We start from the raw sequence: 19497 nt of genomic DNA, 5'->3' as shown, positions 1-19497 counted from the left end.
CTATACTCACGAGAAGCCTCAGAAAAATTCAAATCTACAGAAAAACCCACGACGCAATTCAAACAATTACCATTTCAAAATGAGCTACAAACCCAGTGCAACCTATATTCACCTCAGAAAAATTCAAATCTATAGAAAAACCCACGACGCGATCCAAACAATTACCATTTCAAAATGAGCTACAAACCCAATGTAACCTATACTCACGAAAAGCCTCGGAAAAATTCAAATCTACACAAAAATCCACGACGCGATCCAAACAATTACCATTTCAAAATAACCTACAAACCCAGCGCAACCTATACTCACCTCAGAGAAATTCAAATCTACACAAAAATCCGCGACACAGTCGAAACAGCTACCATTTCCGGATACCCGACAAAACCCCGTACAACTGATAACCTTTGGAAGCCGCAATATCATCGGGAACCGGTGAAAAATCGGAACAACGCCCTGCATCCTCGCCCTCAAAGCGTATCGCAGCCGAAAAGCGAAACTAGGTTGGAATCCCGAGGACATCGTCGCCGCGCCTGCCTTTCCCGCGTTTCCCGGAAGATATCGGGGAAGCGTTAGATCGGGGACAAAGGGAACTCCATCGAATTTCGCGGTAGGCGGGCGTGCGCGCGATTATCAGCGGTTCCAAAGCGAGCGACCGGGCGTCGGCGGATTTTTCCCCGAAAACGACGAAACTCCGGCGCGTCGGGAGCGCTCCTTGCCCGGCCCGTTCCCCAGGGATCCGCCTGGGTCGACTGGTTGTCGCTCAACGTGGAAGCGTAACGAGCCATATCGCGGTCCCGGCTCCTATCTGAAATTCCGTCCGTCCGGCCGCGGACAGAGATAGATATTCGACGATTCGCCGGGATACGCCCGACGCGATAGGAAAAATGAGCCGGGAACACCTCATTTTCCGGCTGGGAGGGCACACGTTTCGCCTCGACGTTCCTCCGCGATCATTTTCCGCGAACCACCGTCGTGTTGAATATTTATTTGTGAAAATGCACGACACAGTTTGGAGAAACTCAGTGTATATTCGTTAAAGTATGTATTATGGTGTTTTACAAAAACTGGGAGACGGAACGTCCGAGTTTCCTTTTTACCAAGGACGGATTGAAGTCCAAGGGGACTGCGGGAGGAGCTTTACGGCCGTACTTGCTCCTATTTTTTCAATAATGCCGTCGATGTGCGGATAAACCGGGGATCAAAGATTATGGGCTAATAAAGTTCGTTTTTTATGGAAAACGGCGAGTATAAACGACTATGGAATGAGTAATGGCTCAAGGCCACCGTTGCAGCGTCCATTGATCGTAATTTCCAGCCACAACCGTTGATTCATCATGCTCCGCGTCCATTCGACGAGAAACAGACAAGCATTGTGCCACGATAATGGCAGGACGCTCGAAAATTGGGTCGTTTTACAGCGGCAAAGACGTCGGACTGGAAACAGGGCAATCGGAAAGAGTAGCTTTCGTCCCCTCCCCCTCTTCCTGGCCCACCAACCAACGAGACTTTCGCTTTTGAATCGTCCCCGACGGATTCCAGGAGCTTTCACCTTAATATCTTTGGCGGTTCGGCCTGTCTCGTCGGAGGAAACTTTTCCTTATTCTTATTGGCCAGCGTTCTTGACAGGGATCGCGATCTCTAAATATAGCGGCAGTCCTGGATAAGCTGGCGGATTCTTCTAGTCACCGGAAGTTCGTAAAGAACCGTGGGATAGTCTCGTTTGTTCAGCGAAATGTGTTCAGTCGTTGAAGTGTTTGAGATTTGCAGCTTCAGGTGGGGAGTTTGTGTTTGCGAGGGTATTGAACTTGGTATTTGGGAGTTTTGGTGTTCGTTGGATGAAAGGTTGAACGCATTTTCTGTGGATGATTGTTATATTAGTTTGATGTTCGGAGTTGCTTGGAATTTTGGAATTTTTTGAGAGTATTTCAAGTTTTTGAGCTTTCAAGTTTTACGATTTTCAACTTCCCAAATGTACAAGCATTTGAGTCTTCAACTTTTCAAGCCTTTGAACTTTCAAACCTTCAAGTTTTCAAACTACCAACTTTTCAAACCTTTGAACTTTCAAACCACCAACTTTTCAAATCTTTGAACTTTCAAACCTCTAACTTATCAAACTACCAACTTTTCAAACCTTTGAACTTTCAAACCTCTAACTTTTCAAACTACCAATTTTTCAAACCTTTGAACTTTCAAACCTCCAGCTTTTCAAACCACCAACTTTTCGAATCTTTGAACTTTCAAATCTCCAACTTTTCAAATCATCAAACTTTCAAGCCTCTACCTTCCCAAATCTACAATCTACCATCTCTTCAAACATTCAAATCCTCAATTTTACAAGCCTTCAACTTTTCAAACTTTCAAACCTTCAAACCTCCAACTTTTCAAATCATTGTACTTCCAAACCTCCAACTTTCCAGATCTTTAAACTTTCAAACCTCCAACTTTTCAAACCTTCAAACTGTCAAGCCTCCACCTTCCCAAACCTACAATCTCCCAACTCTTCAAACATTCAAATCCTCAATTGTTCAAACCTCCAACTTCCCAAACCTTCAACTTTCCAAACCTCCAACTTCCCAAATCCACAATCCCCAAATCTCCAACTTTTCAACCCTTCAATTTTTCAATCCTTCAACTACCCAAGCCTTCAACCATTCAAAGCTCAAATTTCCGAAACCTTCAAACTTCGAAACAACGAAATTTTCAGTATTAAATTTCTCATTCGCGAAGGACCCTCCCCTCGCATTTAATTTCGACTAAAAGCAGACGAGAACCTATCGTCGGGACTCGGAAGAATCGATATCCGAACGATTTCCACGAGCCCGGTCGACGAGGCACGACCCTTGATCACCGTCGACAGTTTGAAAGGAAGCGTCGGACGTCCGTGTAACGGATTGGATCGGTTCCCGCGAGCGTCGAAATTAGCCACGTGCCATCTTTTCGGCCGATATTAGGCTACCGCCGCGGAATCGCGATGGATCCTCGAACCTCCCTCTTTGTCCTAAACGAGTGAGAAGACCTTTTCATTTTGAATACGCCGGGAATCTGGGTCAATTCTGTCTACTACCCGGCATCGTCGTTGCACCGGAGACCAGCTATCTCGGTCTCGCTCCCGCTGCCGCGAATAATCGAACCGAAATCACCGGCGGCCGATGAGTTTTACGAGTTCCGCATTTTTTAATGTGCCGCCCTCCGCCTCCTCTACCCAAGGTCGAGCTTTATCGATCAATTTTCACTTCGTTTTCGATCTCCTCTGTTCCCATTCTCATTCTCCCTCTCTCCGACCTATAATTAAACCATGGATATCGAAAAGATTCACGTTTCCACAGAATTTAATCAAACATTTCACTCTATTATATTCCCTAATCCATCCACATACTACACAACAGTATCAAACAACAATTCTAATTTAAATATTAAAATTCTTATTAAATATTATTTAATAATACAATATTATCCCTAAACCATCGATAACCCCCAAATAACATTCTTTACAATACACTAGCTTCACAACAGCAAAAGCTCAGATAAACGAAGAACCTTAAGAAACTAAAAGCCATCCTTTCATAATCAATATTAACACATAAACAAAATGTAGATTCTCTCAATATTTTCCAATTCCCAAAAGCCTAAGCCTAACGACAAATATCAATTGAAACGAGGTTGAATAACTCAACGATATCGTTCGAGTAATAGAATCGGAAGATGCGATTCTACGAAGAGCTAGCCACCAGTAGAAAAGTCCCTTCATAGCCGGACAGCCGCAATGCTAGCCGCAGGAGCAGACTGATCCCCGAAATGATCGCTGCGAGTTTGTCGGAGGTGGTCGGCCGGTGTTGCGTTCCGCAACAATTACGGCCGGCCGGAACGATTTTCAACCGGGGAAATTCAAACACCTGGAAGGCCATTGTGCCGCGGTTAGCCGAGGATGAATAAGGACTTGCTTTGTGCCTTTGCCGGGGGTGCCAGCGGTTTTCAGAGGCGTGTCTCCGCTGGCCGTGGCTGCATTGTGCTCACGGGCCGAGTGTGTCGCGGATGATAAAACTCCCGGGGCGCGGTTAATCCCGTTCGAGCAGGCACACACCGAACGGATTTAGGGGATGTGCTAACTAGAGAGAAACAAGCGGCGTCTCTTGTCCTTTGTTTCTTCGTCGCGAGCGGAGTTTTTAAGTGATTAAGTTATTTAAATGTCTCGGTAATAGGGAAGAAGAGGATTATGTACCTATCCCTTGCTGTTTGAGTAATTAAGTTATTTAAATATCTCAATAATAGAGAAGAAGGAGATTATGCACCTATCCCTTGCTATTTGAGTAATTATGTTAAATATCTCAATAACAGAGAAAAAGGAAATTATATACCTATCCCTTGCTATTTGAGTAATTAACCAGTTAACTGTGTAGACGAGTATACACGTCATCTTAAAATCGAAATGGTACTGCTTCTTTCAATGCCAAATTATTTCGATAGGATATTGTTTTTCTATTGAAGCGAATATTTTTGTTATAATGGAATATTATTTTTAGTAATTATTGTATTGGGGAAAGTGATGTTTCTGGTAGAATTGGAATTTTATTGAAATTGACGAATGATATTTGCATTTGGATTGATTATTTTTGTATAGAGAAGCTATGTTTCTGTTGAAATTGGAATTTTATTAAAATCTAATATTATCTTTCTATTGAGACGAATAATATTTGCATTATGATCGAATATTATTATTCTATTGAGGAAAACAACATCTGTATTAGAATTGAATATTATTTTTCTATATTAATTGCTTCAGAGTGAGCATAAATACAGAATCAGCGTAGAACTCTTTATCTAATAAATTACGAACAAAAATATCTGTTGAGTACAGTTATAGAAAAAATCATAGTGCAAGGATTTAAGACATCACCAGTGTCCAAAGAATGAAAATTTATCCTTTGGACAAATAAGGAATAAACTGGATACATTAAAATAAAATATAATAAAATATAAAATAAAAAATTGTTATAAGAAAATACGTGAAATATACTGAGATCATAGTTGATTGTGTGTTAACGAATGAACTGATTGCAGGGAGAGGAGGATGAACCTCCAGAGGCCTTGGACATGGGCTGGCCCAGCAGTCCCAAGAAGAGGCTAACGTACATTCTGGTTGCGCCCATTTTGTTCCCTCTGTGGCTCACGTTGCCCGACACGAGGACACCTAGGGGTGAGTAATGGAAATTACTAGGAATCTAGGTTCAATTTTCATTTCAGCTGGTCCGTGGAAAGCTTTAGAGGATCAGGATCCTCTGGATCCTTTAAGATTCTTTAAGAAGCGTCAGAGGACTGGGGGAAGTGGAGGAGCTTAATGGCAATCGTAGAGATTAAATCGCGATTCATCAGTTGATCATCTTCCAGTTCGATCTCTTTGTTTCGAAGATCTTAAAGACCTGATATTATATTTTATAATTAACAATCGCTCAAACCTTTTGCTCCTAAAATCCTAGAATATCGGTACTCTATTTTATACTTACGGAATCACTCAGACGTTTTTTCCAAAAACCAAGATCTTTGATATTCCATTTTGAACTTGTATTGCAGTCATTCAAACCTTTTTACCAAAATCCTATAATTTTAATACTTCATTTACACTTAAGAATTATGCAAACCTTTCTCCTAAAATCCTAAAATTTGGATACTATATTCATACTGAAAAATCATTCAAACCTTTTACCCGAAATTCTAGAAACTTGATACCTGATTTTATACTTAAGGAATCACTCAGACGTTTTTTCCAAAATCCAAGAGCTTTGATATTCAATTTTGAACTTGTACTGCAATCATTCAAACCTTTTCCCTAAAATCCTAAAATCTGGATACTATATTCATACTTAAAAATCATTCAAATCTTTCCCCAAAATCCTAGAAACTTGACACATTATTTTATACTTAAGAAATCACTCAGACCTTCTCTAAAATCCAATTCCCTCAATATTCCATTTCGAACCTATTTTACAATCGTCCAAAGATTTTCCAAAAATTCTACAGTTTCATTACTCTACTTTACACATAATCATTCACACCTTTCCCTAAACTCCCAAAATCTGGATACTCTACTCACCGTTAAAAACCATTCAAACCATCCCCCGAAATCCCAAAACGTTCATGCTCTATTCCACTCAACGATCACTCAATTTCCAACAATCAAACAACTCGCCCGTCGCGATCCCAGTGCTACATCCCATCGCTGTGCTCAAACATTTGAATCGCTCATCGGGACTAACATCCGCAGTCCTCGAAGGACAGATTAATTCTCTCCTCCGTCCAGCCCGAATCCACTTTGTATCCCCGTATTTCTCCGGCACACGCCGCATTTACAAGCAACCACACCGAGCGAATATGGAGCGTAATCTTTGCGGATTTCGAGCAGCGACCCGCCACGGGGCACGCTAAATTACACTTGAAAATCGGCACCGCCGCGCGCAGGGTAAAAGCGTTCAGTCAACGGACGGTCCGTCGTCCCCTGTGCTCCCGCGTTTCCATCCCTTCCCTTTCGAGTAACCGGCCGCAAAGGACATCGAACCGTTTCCTCTTCGGCCGACCACGCCAATGAAATTCCCCTTAAACAGCCGGCGGACCTTCTTTGAACCTTACTTCCGTGTGTCGCGTTAAGCATCCGCTCGCGCCCCTTTCTCATTTGCTCGGGGACTGATCAGAGTCGGTCCCTTAGAAGTTACGTGTTTCGACACTGAAACCACCGAACAGTGAAATTGAGTTTTCCAAATTCCTCTATAAAATCTCCAAGAGTGCATCTGTTGAGACTTTAATAGATTTACATTTCAATTCGACTGGTATTGAATGAACTTTAGTAATTTATTATTTGTGCAATTTCTCAGCTGAGGAACTCGAGAATTCCTGTAACGTCTCTACACTGTAGATAGACTGAGAATCGGAGCTTCTGTTTGATAAAGAAATTATAATATTTAATACTGAAACTACCGAGCAGTTGAATCGACTTTTCAAAATTCCTGTATAGAATCTCCGAGAGTGCATCTGTTGAGACTTTAATAGATTTACATTTCAATTCGACTGGTATTGAATGAACTTCAGTAATTTATTATTTGTGCAATTTCTCAGCTGAGGAGAAACTCGAGAATTCATGTAGCTTCTCTATTAAATTTAATTTAAAATTATAAAATTACGAAATTATAATATTTAACACTAAAACTACCGAGCAGTTGAATCGACTTTTCCAAATTCCTCTATAGAATCACCAAGAGTGCATTTATTGAGACTTTAATAGATTTACATTTCAATTCGACTGGTATTGAATGAACTTTAATAATTTATTATTTGTGCAATTTCTCAGCCGAGGAACTCGAGAATTCCTGTAGCATCTCTATTAAATTAAACTTAAAATTATAAAATTATTATAATATTATAAAGTTACGAAATTATAATATTTAATATTGAAACTACCGAGCAGTTCAATTGACTTTCCAAAATTCCTCTATAAAATCTCTAACAGTGCATCTGTTGAGACTTTAATTGATCTACATTTCAGTTCGCGTGGTGTTGAATTAACTTCTTTAATAATTCCCCAGAGACACATCTGTTACCTTCCTAATTGCAAAAAGACGTCAGAAATGAGCCATTTTGACGGCTAAGGTAATTCCAGCGTTAAACGCCTCTTAAAAACACATCTACCGCACAGAAGATAGAATTAATTGCATATCTCTATTTTACACACCTACGTAATCACAAAAATAAAGCAGTAAACAAGGGAACACAAACAAAACGAAGACAATCGCCAAATAAAGCTCATCAAGAATCAAAAATAGGTCATTTCAACCCATCTACTAGTTTCACCATTAAACAACAGACAGAACGAAACTCCCTACGAATCCTTCACTAATTAAATCCTTCATTTCCAACACAACACTTGAAACATGAACATTTGATCCCAGAAAACCGTCGACATTCGTCCTGAAAGGGTTAAGACGCAGATGCGAATGCAGCATCCGCGATTCAAAACCGTTCTCCGGTTGCTATCAATGTTTTCTGAGGTTAAAAACACATCCACCACACAGAAGATAGAATTAATTGCATATCTCCATTTTACACACCTACGTAATCACAATAATAAACCAGTAAACAAGAGAACACAAACAAAACGAAGACAATTGCTATATAAAATTCATCAGGAATCAAAAATAGGTCATTTCGACCATCTAGCAGTTTGACCATTAAACAACAGACAAAACGAAGACAATTACCACATAAAACTCATCAGGAATCAAAAATACGTCATTCCGACCATCTAGCAATTTCACCATTAAGCAACACACAAAACGAAACTCCCTACGAATCCTTCCCTAAATAAATCCTTCATTTCCAACAGAACACTCGAAACATGAACATTTGATCCCAGCAAACCGTCGACATTCGTCCTGAAAGGGTTAAGACGCAGATGCGCATGCAGCATCCGCGATTCAAAACCGTTCTCCGGTTGCTATCAGTCACATACCAGGCCGCATTATCTCGGCCTATTAGCGGGCTTGTATTTCAACCGGACACAATGCCAGCCGACGAAAGATGATATTGACACGCTAATTTCGAATCGACGAGTGATTGTTGCCGGCTGCCGCAGCGAGCTATTCATAGCTTGCCCGCCGTGTTTCATTGTTAGAAAATTGCGATGCGACCTCTCTCTCTCTTACACACACACACATACAAACACGTATATACTCGGTTTCTTTCTCGTTTTCTCTGGCAGAGTCTCTGCCGGATTTCAATACACTCGCCACAGGCAAAAATTCGTTGCCCCGCGGAAAATCGAACCGATGAATCGCACACCGGAACAGGCCGAGCCCCGTTTAGTTAGATCCATTAAGCAAACTTCGTTCCGTTTCATCGGCGAGAATCGTTCCGCGTCACGGTATCGTCCCTTAACGTTTATCCTAGGCAGCCGGTTACACACGAAAATCTAAATCAGCTTTTAATCGGTACACCCGCAGCTGCCCGTTTACGCGAATTATTCGCCGTTCAACCTTGTTTCGTACCGCGACTGCGTATTGCCGACGGTTGAACGCCTCTTTAACAGTTTAACTGCCGTGTCGCCCGAATTCGGCTGACAGCATTTTTTCCGTCGATTTGACAATTAATTTTCTTAGCGACGCGTCGAACGAACTGAAGTTTTTTGGATGTATTGAATGTATGAGGAACAGTAGGGCAATCGTTATGAAGAATTTTGAACTTTTAGTCTCTGTTGAATGAAACATTATTGTGCTTGGAAATTTGTATGGCTTCTAAATATAACGAATTCACCTACGAAATTCAATCGTTAGGCAGAGTTATCAATGTATTTACTAGTTTCTCGGAGAAATATGGTATCTTTTTGAGAATTGTGGAAAGAATAAAACATTTTTATCATTTCACGAGCTGTTCTCGAATAGTTTCTACTTCGTGAAACTAAAGGAGTTCAAGATATCAATTAACGAAAGATTAATGAAAGGTCAATTCTGTTTAGAGTCTGATTATAACAAAATTATTTGATTTCTGATAATTGAGTTAGAATCAGGAGAATTTTATGTTTATTGTAAAGATTCCATCATAAATCTGATGCGTTATAGAAACGAGAGATTAATTGGATTTCCGTAGATAAATCGATTATAAAAAAATATCCCGTTCTTATTTGTCCCTGGAATGATCGGAATTTAAATATATTCCCCTGATTACGCGTTCCGTTCTCGCGTTAACAATCACGGGAGCCGTTGCTATTATCATTATCGACAAGTCAGATTGCACGGTGTCCACAGTGACACGCGATATTCAAAAGAGGGATGAGAAGAAATCTTTATTCCCGTCGTTCGAATCATTTGTTCGCACATACCGGCGATAAGCGGCGAGCATAAAAGAAGCAAATGATTAATTGGACTTCCAATATACCCCGTCGACGGACAGGATGATAATTGACGGGCGTTCCATGCGAGACCTACCTAGTTCCTAGGGGCGCGATGGAACATTTTTTATGCTCTATCGTTCAGCCGGAAGGGAGGAAGAGTTCGACGCTAGCACTACCGGGTAATTAGAGTCAAAGGGGGAACGGGAATTTAGAATTACTCATGGAAATTAGGCGAGCACCTGGATCTCTCGAAATTTCGAGCTACTCTTATCGTTATATTTAAACACGCGGGAATTCATTTTTTTGGAACCTCTCAATGCTTTGTAACTTTAGTGATTATAATGTAGAAATTCCGAAATGGCTCACTTGATTTTTATAATTTCAGTAACTGTGATATAATAATTCTGAAATAGGTCATTTGATCCTTATAATTTTAATAATTGTGATATAAAAATTCTGAAATAGGTCACTTTATTTTTATAATTTGAATAATTGTAATATAAAAATTCTGAAATAGGTCACTTAATCTTTATAATTTTAGTAATTGTAGTACAAAAATTCTGAAATAGGTCAATTGATCTTTATAATTTTAATAATTGTAACATAAAAATTCTGAAATAGGTCACTTAATCTTTATAATTTGAGTAATTGTAATATAAAAATTCTGAAATAGGTCACTTGATCCTTATAATTTTAATAATTGTGATACAAAGATTCTGCAATAGGTCACTTCATCTCTATAATTTGAATAACTGTAACATAAAAATTCTGAAATAGGTCACTTGATCTCTATAATCCCAACAATTATAACAAAACTCCTGCAACAGCTCGCCCGATCTTTGCGATACAAACAACTAAAACAAAGCTTTCGAAATAATAACTGTACCTTCGCGTTTCCGACAATCGTAGAATCAAAATTCCCAAATGGGTCATTCTACGTTCATAATTCGAACAATTGCGAAACAAAAGTTCCGGGGACAGGTCGTCTCGGCTTCAACGGCCATAACAACTATGAAACAAAAATTCCGAAATGGGTCAATTTATCCTTAGAAATTTCAATAATTATCAAATGAAAATTCTGAATTGGGTCATTTCAAGCTGCCAGCCAGTTGAAACGTTAAAGCCGACGTGTTCGAGGAACTTGGGGAATTCCGCGGACCCGGTGGTCTACTTTCCATCGGTGGCTCGCGTTTCCGCAATGGCGGAACCGATCGTTCGTTCTACTGATCGTTCGCTTCTTCTTCTTCTTTTTTTTTTCTCTTTGTTTCTTTTCGCCGACTCTGTTCTTCCCGTATCCGTCCCCTTTGATCGTATTCCCGGCCCCGGAAATCGCTCTTGAAATAACGAGCCGCGTCGCGATCGAACGGAAAGACCTTTCCCTCTACTTCTGCCCGACATTTTGTCCGTCGGGCATCGATGTCGGCCGGATAGCACAGTTCAGATCCTTATCGAGCCGTTCGATACACGTATAATCGCAGATATTTCGACCTTTTCGAATTACATTACGGCCGATACCCCTGGGCGTGGTATCCATGCCTCTGACCACCATTTCGTATCCACTGGGTGTCCCGAAACGACGATTATCTATTGAATTAAATCAAATAAATTTGTCGATACTATTTGTGGCTATTTGGAAGTTTAGTAGCGTTTAACTCTGTAAATTTTAATTTGTAGTTTCTAGTGATATTACATTGTTTTAATAACATTGTCCATCGAATTGTAAAATGAAATAGATTATCAATATTATTTTTGGCTATTTGGAGTATCGTTCATCTATGAAAATTGTTTTCATTTGTAGTTTCTACTTATACTACATTGTTCTGATAACATTTTCCATCGAACTGTAGAATAAAATAGATTATTAATATTATCTCTGGGTGTTTGAAAGTTTAATATCGCTTAACTGTGAAAATTCTCTTCATTCGTAGTTTCTAATGATATTTCATTGCTTTCCTAATAACATTGTACATCGAATTATAAAATGAAATAGATTATGAATATTATCTCTGGGTGTTTGGAAGTTTAGTATCGTTTAACTCTGTAAATTGTTTTCATTTGTAGTTTCTGTGATACTACATTGTTCTAATAACATTGTCCATCGAATTGTAGAATAAAAATGATTATTAATATTATCTCTGGGTACTTGGAATTTTAGTATCGTTTAACTGTGAAAATTCTGTTCATTTGTAGTTTCTAATGATATTACATTGCTTTCCTAATAACATTGTCCATCGAAGTGTGAAATGAAATAGATTATCAGTATTATCTCTGACTATTTGGAGGTTTAGTATCGTTCATCTATGAAAATTGCTTTCACTCGTAGTTTCTAGTGACACTACATGTATATATATTATACTATATGACTAAGTTACACATCGAATGCTTAAACAATAGGAAAAAATGAAACTATACAACCTCTCGCTCTCAAACAACTAAATCGTCTGCAACTCAGTGTTCCAAACATTTCACTTCATCCACAAAGGGTTAATCAAGTTATTTATCTTTTATTCCTTCTTCTTCTCCATTTATTCTCGATATTTCATCAATTAAAAGTCTACCATTCCTACACCATACACCTTAAACACCACCTCACAAAAACCTCCGAAGCAACACAACGAACACAAAGGTGTATCGCATAAAGAAGCTAATCTTGAATACATCCGAATCCAATCTCAAGGAGCACCCAGGATCTCTCGGTGCTGAATCAAAACCCAGGCAAATGATCAAACTTCAAACGCATGAAACATCAGATTCCAGAATCCCCATTCCCATTATCGAGCGCGATTGCTTCCCAGAAATGCGGAGAGAGATAGAGACGGAGAGCGTAGAATCCATCGAAGGATCGGAAAAGGGTATCCAATTCAAAGGGAACGCCGGTCGGGGACCTTTGCGGTCTTCCCATAGAATCGAAGGGTGGCACCGAGGTTCCAGGGATGTTGCGGGCGTCGTCGAAAGGTGTGGACAGCCGAGAGATCCGATCGATCTGTTTCTCCGCAGGGAAGAAGCTGTTCGCGGTGACGTTCATCGGGTCGATCTTCTGGATAGCCGCGTACTCGTACCTGATGGTGTGGTGGGCGAACGTGGCCGGCGACACGGTCCGCATACCGCCGGAAGTGATGGGGCTGACGTTCCTCGCAGCCGGCACCAGCATCCCCGACCTGATCACCAGCGTGATCGTCGCGCGGAAAGGATTCGGCGACATGGCGGTGTCGAGCTCCGTTGGTAGCAACATATTCGACGTGACCGTTGGGTGAGCTATGTTTTATGATATGTATAGTTTTAATTGCTCGAGTGTCATGGGTCTTTGCAAAGTCGGAAAGAGGGATATTGGATGTTAACGTTGCAGCTTGTGTAGAGAAGTGGGAGTACGGATTGGTTCTTTGGGTGATTTGAGGTGAATTTTAACGTGGTCCACGTGTACCGTATGTGGTACACACTAATTTCTGTTAGAAAATATTTTTAATTGCTTGAGTGTCGTGGGTCTTTGCAAAAATCAGGTCGAAAAGGGAGATATTGGAAATTAACGTTGCACCTTATATTGAGAATTGGGAGTTTTGATTGGTTCTTTGGGTATTTTGAGGTGAATTTTAACATGGTCCACGTGTGCCATATGTGGTACACACTAATTTCAGTAAGAAAATGTTTTTAATTGTTTGAGTGTCATTGGTCTTTACAAAAATCAAGTAGAAAAGAGATATATTGGAAATTAACGTTGCAGCTTATATTGAGAAATGGGAGTTTAGATTGGTTCTTTGAATGATTTGAGGTGAATTTTACCATGGTCCACGTGTACCATATGTGGTATACACTAATTTCTGTTAGAAAATATTTTTAATTGTTTGAGTGTCATTGGTCTTTGCAAAAACCCAGTCGAAAAGTGGCAAACGACGTGATTGTGAGAAACTGAACAATTATTTACTACTTTTATAACTTTCTTTCGTTTCTTGTGCTAGATCGGCGTAACTATTGAGTGAACTCTGCACTATACTATACAGTGCACTGGTTCCCAAGTTCTTGAGAACCTAAACTCTCCAGAAATAATAGTTTGCAACTCAATCTCTTAGAAAACTCACTGTGACCAATTCGACATAGTTGCATTACTCGCTATGACTCCACGTGACAGTTGAATGAGCTGTCTTACGATACATTTACATATACACAGCAGTGGTTCCCAAATTCGCAATAACTTAGGCAACATTTATAAACTATCTTTCGACGTCTGATTCACTTACAAAATTCTTTATAATTAATTAAACGTACCTGCACTTCTTTTAGCGATTCGACCGTTCCAAAACGCTTTAAATAATCATGCGAAGTGTATTATAAATCTCTCGCGACCCATACTTTGCGAACCTCTGCACCAGAATGATGACTAGTGCGCAGCACACAAGATCCTAGCGAGATTCCGTAGGTGGGAGAGGCTTGCGACAAAAGCGTGTCCCCTTTCTGCTTCGTTTCGTGTTCTTCCGACAGGCACGGATCATCGTACAAAGGAACGCGAGATCTTTGAATATTCTTCCGCAGTGTTGAAGATAGTTGACCAACTTCGCGGATACGAGGGACCTTCAGACATTTTTTCGGGGATTTAAATAAAAGGGTAGTGAATTGGATCAAGGGACTCGTTTCTTGAAACAAATCTCAATGACGGAATTCCGGGAACTTTTTAAGCACCCTTTGCACCAGACTGCTAAAGAGGAAAGGGTTTAAAAATGGCTGACTTAATTGCAGTCTAGATCCATTCTACTTCTTTAATTACAGTAGTACAGTAATAATATTCGCACAACATTTATATGATTAACCCTTTGAACTCTGTAGGCTCTAATATTGCACCAATTATAATATTAACCCTTTGCACTCGAGAGGCGCCTTTCAGTCGCCATTTGATTTGACCCATGGAAATGATAAAATTTAGAATTCAATATTAAATTTTTATATAATGCATCGACACATGGAGCATCGAAATAAAATAGTTCTGTTACTTAATTTATGCAAGGTATTTCTTTATGTTAGTTGTAAGACATATCATTGATATTTCATCAGAAAATAATGAATATTTATGGAGAAAAATATTCTCGAGTGCAAAAGGTTAAATATTTTAATGAATCTTAAAGAAACTACCCTAAAATTATTAGATTCCCCACACATCCAAATTTTGTAGTGAGAATGGAAATAAAAGATTGAAGAAATGCATTTCTCATTTTCGCTAGGAATACCATAAAAATTAATTGCAGTTGCTGATAGATTACAAAACAACCGGAACTGTGCATGGAAAGCGCTTAACGAGTCGAACGGAGATAAATTTTAATTCGATCTCGTTTCCAGTCTGTTCGCTTATGAAAACGCAGTATTTGCATAAAAATCCGCGCTGCAACCGCAACGTTTGAAAGGTCGGAGTGGAAAACGGAGATCCCCGCGAGATAATACGTAAAATTCAAGTGGCGATAAAGTAGCTAGGAACTAAGATTTCCGCGTTGAGCGCGGATGACAGCGGATGACGGCGGAATCAGTATCCTCATTACCTTGGCAACGGAGCTAGGGCTGTACGTTTTTGATTTGCACGCGAGCAAACCCAGTAATTTGATTTTTCCTGGAGACGGCATTGACCTTTCACTTATACTTGACTCACAGTTCGCGTATGACGCTGCGAACCGAGAGAATCTGTGCCTGAAAAGGTTAATCGTTTAATTGGTCAAGTTTACCGAATTTCGGCGAAACAAAGAGGTCCACGAGCCAGTTTCACCGATCAGAGAATCTTTTCAACACGGACAACCGAGCACGTAAAGATCTCTGTCTCGGTTACGATCGTGCTTCACTTTTGTGCATTATCTCGCGCAGGTGCCGGAGTACCCACATTCTCCATTCTAACTTTGACCTCCCGAATATCACGGGCGGGATACGGATTTTTATGCAAATGCAGAATTTCGGGGGACGAATTTATAGAAACCGGGGCCGAGTCGCGGTATTCGTTTGACCTGTTAAAGTTTCGGCGACTTTATTGGAATATAAATGAAAACTCAAAGCCTTATGAAGTATTTGTGAATTTTTTAATCCGCTGCCACGCGGTATAGAGAACGTAACGTCTGCGCGTAACACGTGAGAGTGAGAATGAGCATGAAGTATATTTTTAACCCTTTGAACTCTGTAGGCTCCAAAATTGCACCAGTTGTAATATCAAATATTTTAACGAAAAGAAACTACCCTAAAATTATTAGACTTTCCACACATCCAAATTCTGTGCTGAGAAGGAAAATGAAAGATCGAAGGAATGTTATAGCATTTCTCATTTTCACTAGAGATACCATAAAAATTAGTCGCAGTTGCTGATAGATTACAAAACCATCTGGAGTGCTAAGGGTCAACTGATTCGCTAATATCCATTCTAAACGGCAACACGTGGACACGTCGTTTCTAATCTATTATCAAACTATAGAGCAAGAGAGACTAACAGAGCAAAAAAGAACAAAACCTCCTTCAACTGATTAGCTAGTATTCATTCCAAAAGGCAACACGTGGACACATCGTTTCTAATCTATTATCAAACTACAGAACAAAAGAGACTGACAGCGCAAAAAAGAACAAAACCTTTAACTGATTCGCTAATATCCATTCCAAAAGGCAACACGTGGACACGTCGTTTCTAATCTATTATCAAACTACAGAGCAGGAAAGACTAACAGAGCAAAAAAGAAAGGGTTAAATTGTTAACCCCTCGGCGTACTATTTACCTTCGCTAAGTTTGTATATTTTACTACCAACAGTTTCGAAGGAATGCAACAAAATTGTCCATTCTACTTCAAGTGGAAATTTCATTCGAAGACACGTCGATAATAGCGAAATAGTTCGCTTTGATCCGTGGGTAACGAACAGCATTGATTCCTGTTAAATTAGTCTAGAAATGTTCAGCGCGAGTCTCATTCTACAAGGGGTTAAACATTCTAAACGTCTTCCTCTCCTACAAACAATCCTCCGTCGCGATGAAACTCGCATCGGCATTACAGAACGCAAAGTTCACATTCGATGGTTCGCTCGCGCCGTAACAGGTTTCCTCGCGATAAAAGCCAGACAGAGCCAGAGACAACGAGCGAGTTTTTCCCACGGCGAGATAATTTATCGGTATTTGTTTTCCCCGCAGTCGAATGTAGGTCGCGTATGGATTTACGCGGCTCCGGTTATAAGCGGCCATCGCGCCGCGTTATCGAGGGCATCGGTTATGGCAATTTTCACGCGAGACACACAATCCGCCCCCCGACCCCGGCCCGCAAACGTCCACGCCCCCGCGACCCCGGGCTCGCTAATGCCCGCGAAATAAGATACGTTCGGAAAAAGCAGCTTCCCTCCGGGAAACGAGATCGATCCTCGTCCCCGACGCTCGCCCGGAACAGCCTTTTTGTTCCGAGCGTCTCCGTCGGAGACCCGTGATGGATGCGGCCTCGACGGGAGGAGTCTAACGGGTGATTAGATAGTTCACCGTGAAGAAGAAGGAGCTGCTTCCTCGAGGAAAATTGATGTTTTCGCGTTTGATGGGACGATCGTTGTTTTGGACGCGATCGAGTGTGATTTTCGAGTGTTTGCTGGATGATACCGGGTGTTCTGGTTGGTTCTTGGAGAAAAGCTTTCGTGATGAAAGCTTTTTGTTTGGATAAGAAATGAATTGTAGGCTTGAGTTGGAATAAGTTTGTTAAGTTTTAACGTTGTGTACGAACTTTCAGTTGACTATTACTAAGATTTCGTTTGATTGTTGATAGAAAATTGTTACCATTCAATATTTCCTAACAAAAGCTTCTCGTTCATATAGAAGAAATAAATTATACTCTTCAATTGAAATAAATTAATCAAGTTTCCTCGAATCAACCATTACTCACGTTTACATTTGATTGTCGATAGACAATTGTTACCATTCAATATTTTCTAACAAAAGCTTCTCCTTCATATAGAAGAAATGAATTATACTCTTCAAGTGAAATAAATTCTCAAGTTCTCAAACTCAAGTTTCAACGTTATATTTGAACTTTAAGTTAAGGATTACTCAAGATTCCATTTGATTATTGATAGAAAATTGTTACCATTCAATATTTTCTAACGAAAGCTCCTCATTCATATAGAAGAAATAAGTTATACTCTTCAATCGAAATGAATTAATCAAGTTTTTTCTAATCAACCATTACTCACGTTTCCTTTTGATCATCAATAGAAAATTGTTACTATTCAATACTTCCTAACGAAAGCTTCTCATTCATATAGAAGAAATAAATTATACTCTTCAATCGAAATGAATTAATCAAGTTTCTTCTAATCAACCATTACTCAAGTTTCCATTTGATCAATAGAAAATTCTTACCATTCAGTGTTCCCTAACAAAACTGTAATGTTTTAATCTTCGAAGAGCTGAGCTTTATTTTCTAAAGAATCGAATATAAATTTGGAACAGTCTTTAATGACTGCCAGCTACTTTATTCTATAAATGAAATAACATAGACATCTAGACGAAGCTATATAAAATTCTTCGAACCTTTAACGACTCAATTTTCAAAACGATTACTCTTAAAACTCCGTTACTTAATGATAGAATATTACTGATCCAATGCTTATTAAACCAAGATTAAAACCTTCTTCAACGACTCGGCTACAAGCAACGTGTCAAGACTGAAGACTCGTCTGGTCGATGGAGTAGAATGAAGTTAAAAAGAGGGGCGGTCTTTGAAGCAAACCGACACGGACTATGCTCAAGGATCATGTCACGCACACAAGCATTTAAGGAAAACTCTGTTAACGCGTCTGCTGATCGCTCGGCAATTCTACTTATAGTCTCGTGAAGGCGACATCTCAGAGTCGATTTTCTTAAAGACGTACCCTTACGCCAGCGAATCTTGTCGCACGCTTTCATTAGGTTTTTTCACGAGAGAATCGTGGTTCTTCGCATTGCAAGAGCCCATATTTTTGACGATCGGACATCAAGCCGAACCGAGGGACAATTCCGAAAACAGTGACTACTATATATATACTTATAGCGGATAATAAAAGTTATGGTTTCCCGAGACGCCTGAAATCGAGGGATGACGCGTTACGAGTCGCCGTAAATAAAAATGTCGATTGTACGCTGCGCCAACGATCATGCTCTTCTGTTTCGAGCGCGATACCGTAGTTTGTCTGGATTTTAACGTATCAGTGTCTAGCCGTTCGATTCGATGAAATCCGAATAACGAGAGGGGCGTATTTGTATCGAACGCCATCGAGGCTTCTTCGCAAATCATCGACAAATGGGAATTTATGCTGAAATCAGATTCCAGGGATCGCAGTGACAGTCATCGCGATATTGTTTCAAGCGTTATTAACTCTGCGACTACGGAGCTGTGGAAATAACTAGATTGTTATGTCTTCTTGTGGAAATATCCGGTTCACAAGCGTTTCCCGTGGAAATCAATTCGCGTTTGATTCTCCTGTGACAATGATTCGTTTGGGATTTACTTTCGTGGATATTACCGATCCCTTTTCCTTTTCTCTGTGAATATAAGCGATTTGTGATTTTTTGTGAGGATAATTGGTTTAAGTGGAAACATGTTAGGAGTTTCTCGTATAAAAGTTAGTAGTTTACGATTTACTTTTGCTGTGGGAGATAGTGAGCTTTG

At 40.0% G+C, this 19497-nt stretch overlaps 1 protein-coding gene across 1 annotated transcript in view; it reads left to right on the top strand.

The window, feature by feature from the left end:
• The window catches only part of Nckx30C (solute carrier family 24 member Nckx30C), a 163196-nt gene that overhangs the window by 117561 nt on the left and 26138 nt on the right, over nt 1–19497 (top strand). Inside the window, exons 5-6 of the mRNA XM_076365145.1 lie at nt 5059–5194; nt 12869–13121. Of these exons, the coding sequence (XP_076221260.1) occupies nt 5059–5194; nt 12869–13121 (389 nt within the window). The remainder of the gene's footprint in view (nt 1–5058; nt 5195–12868; nt 13122–19497) is intronic.

This window comes from Nomia melanderi, chromosome 2 (assembly GCF_051020985.1).
Source record: "Nomia melanderi isolate GNS246 chromosome 2, iyNomMela1, whole genome shotgun sequence".
Classification (NCBI taxonomy): domain Eukaryota; kingdom Metazoa; phylum Arthropoda; class Insecta; order Hymenoptera; family Halictidae; genus Nomia; species Nomia melanderi.
The sequence above is the reverse complement of the archived record's forward strand: the minus strand, read 5'-3'. Positions and strand labels throughout refer to the sequence as shown.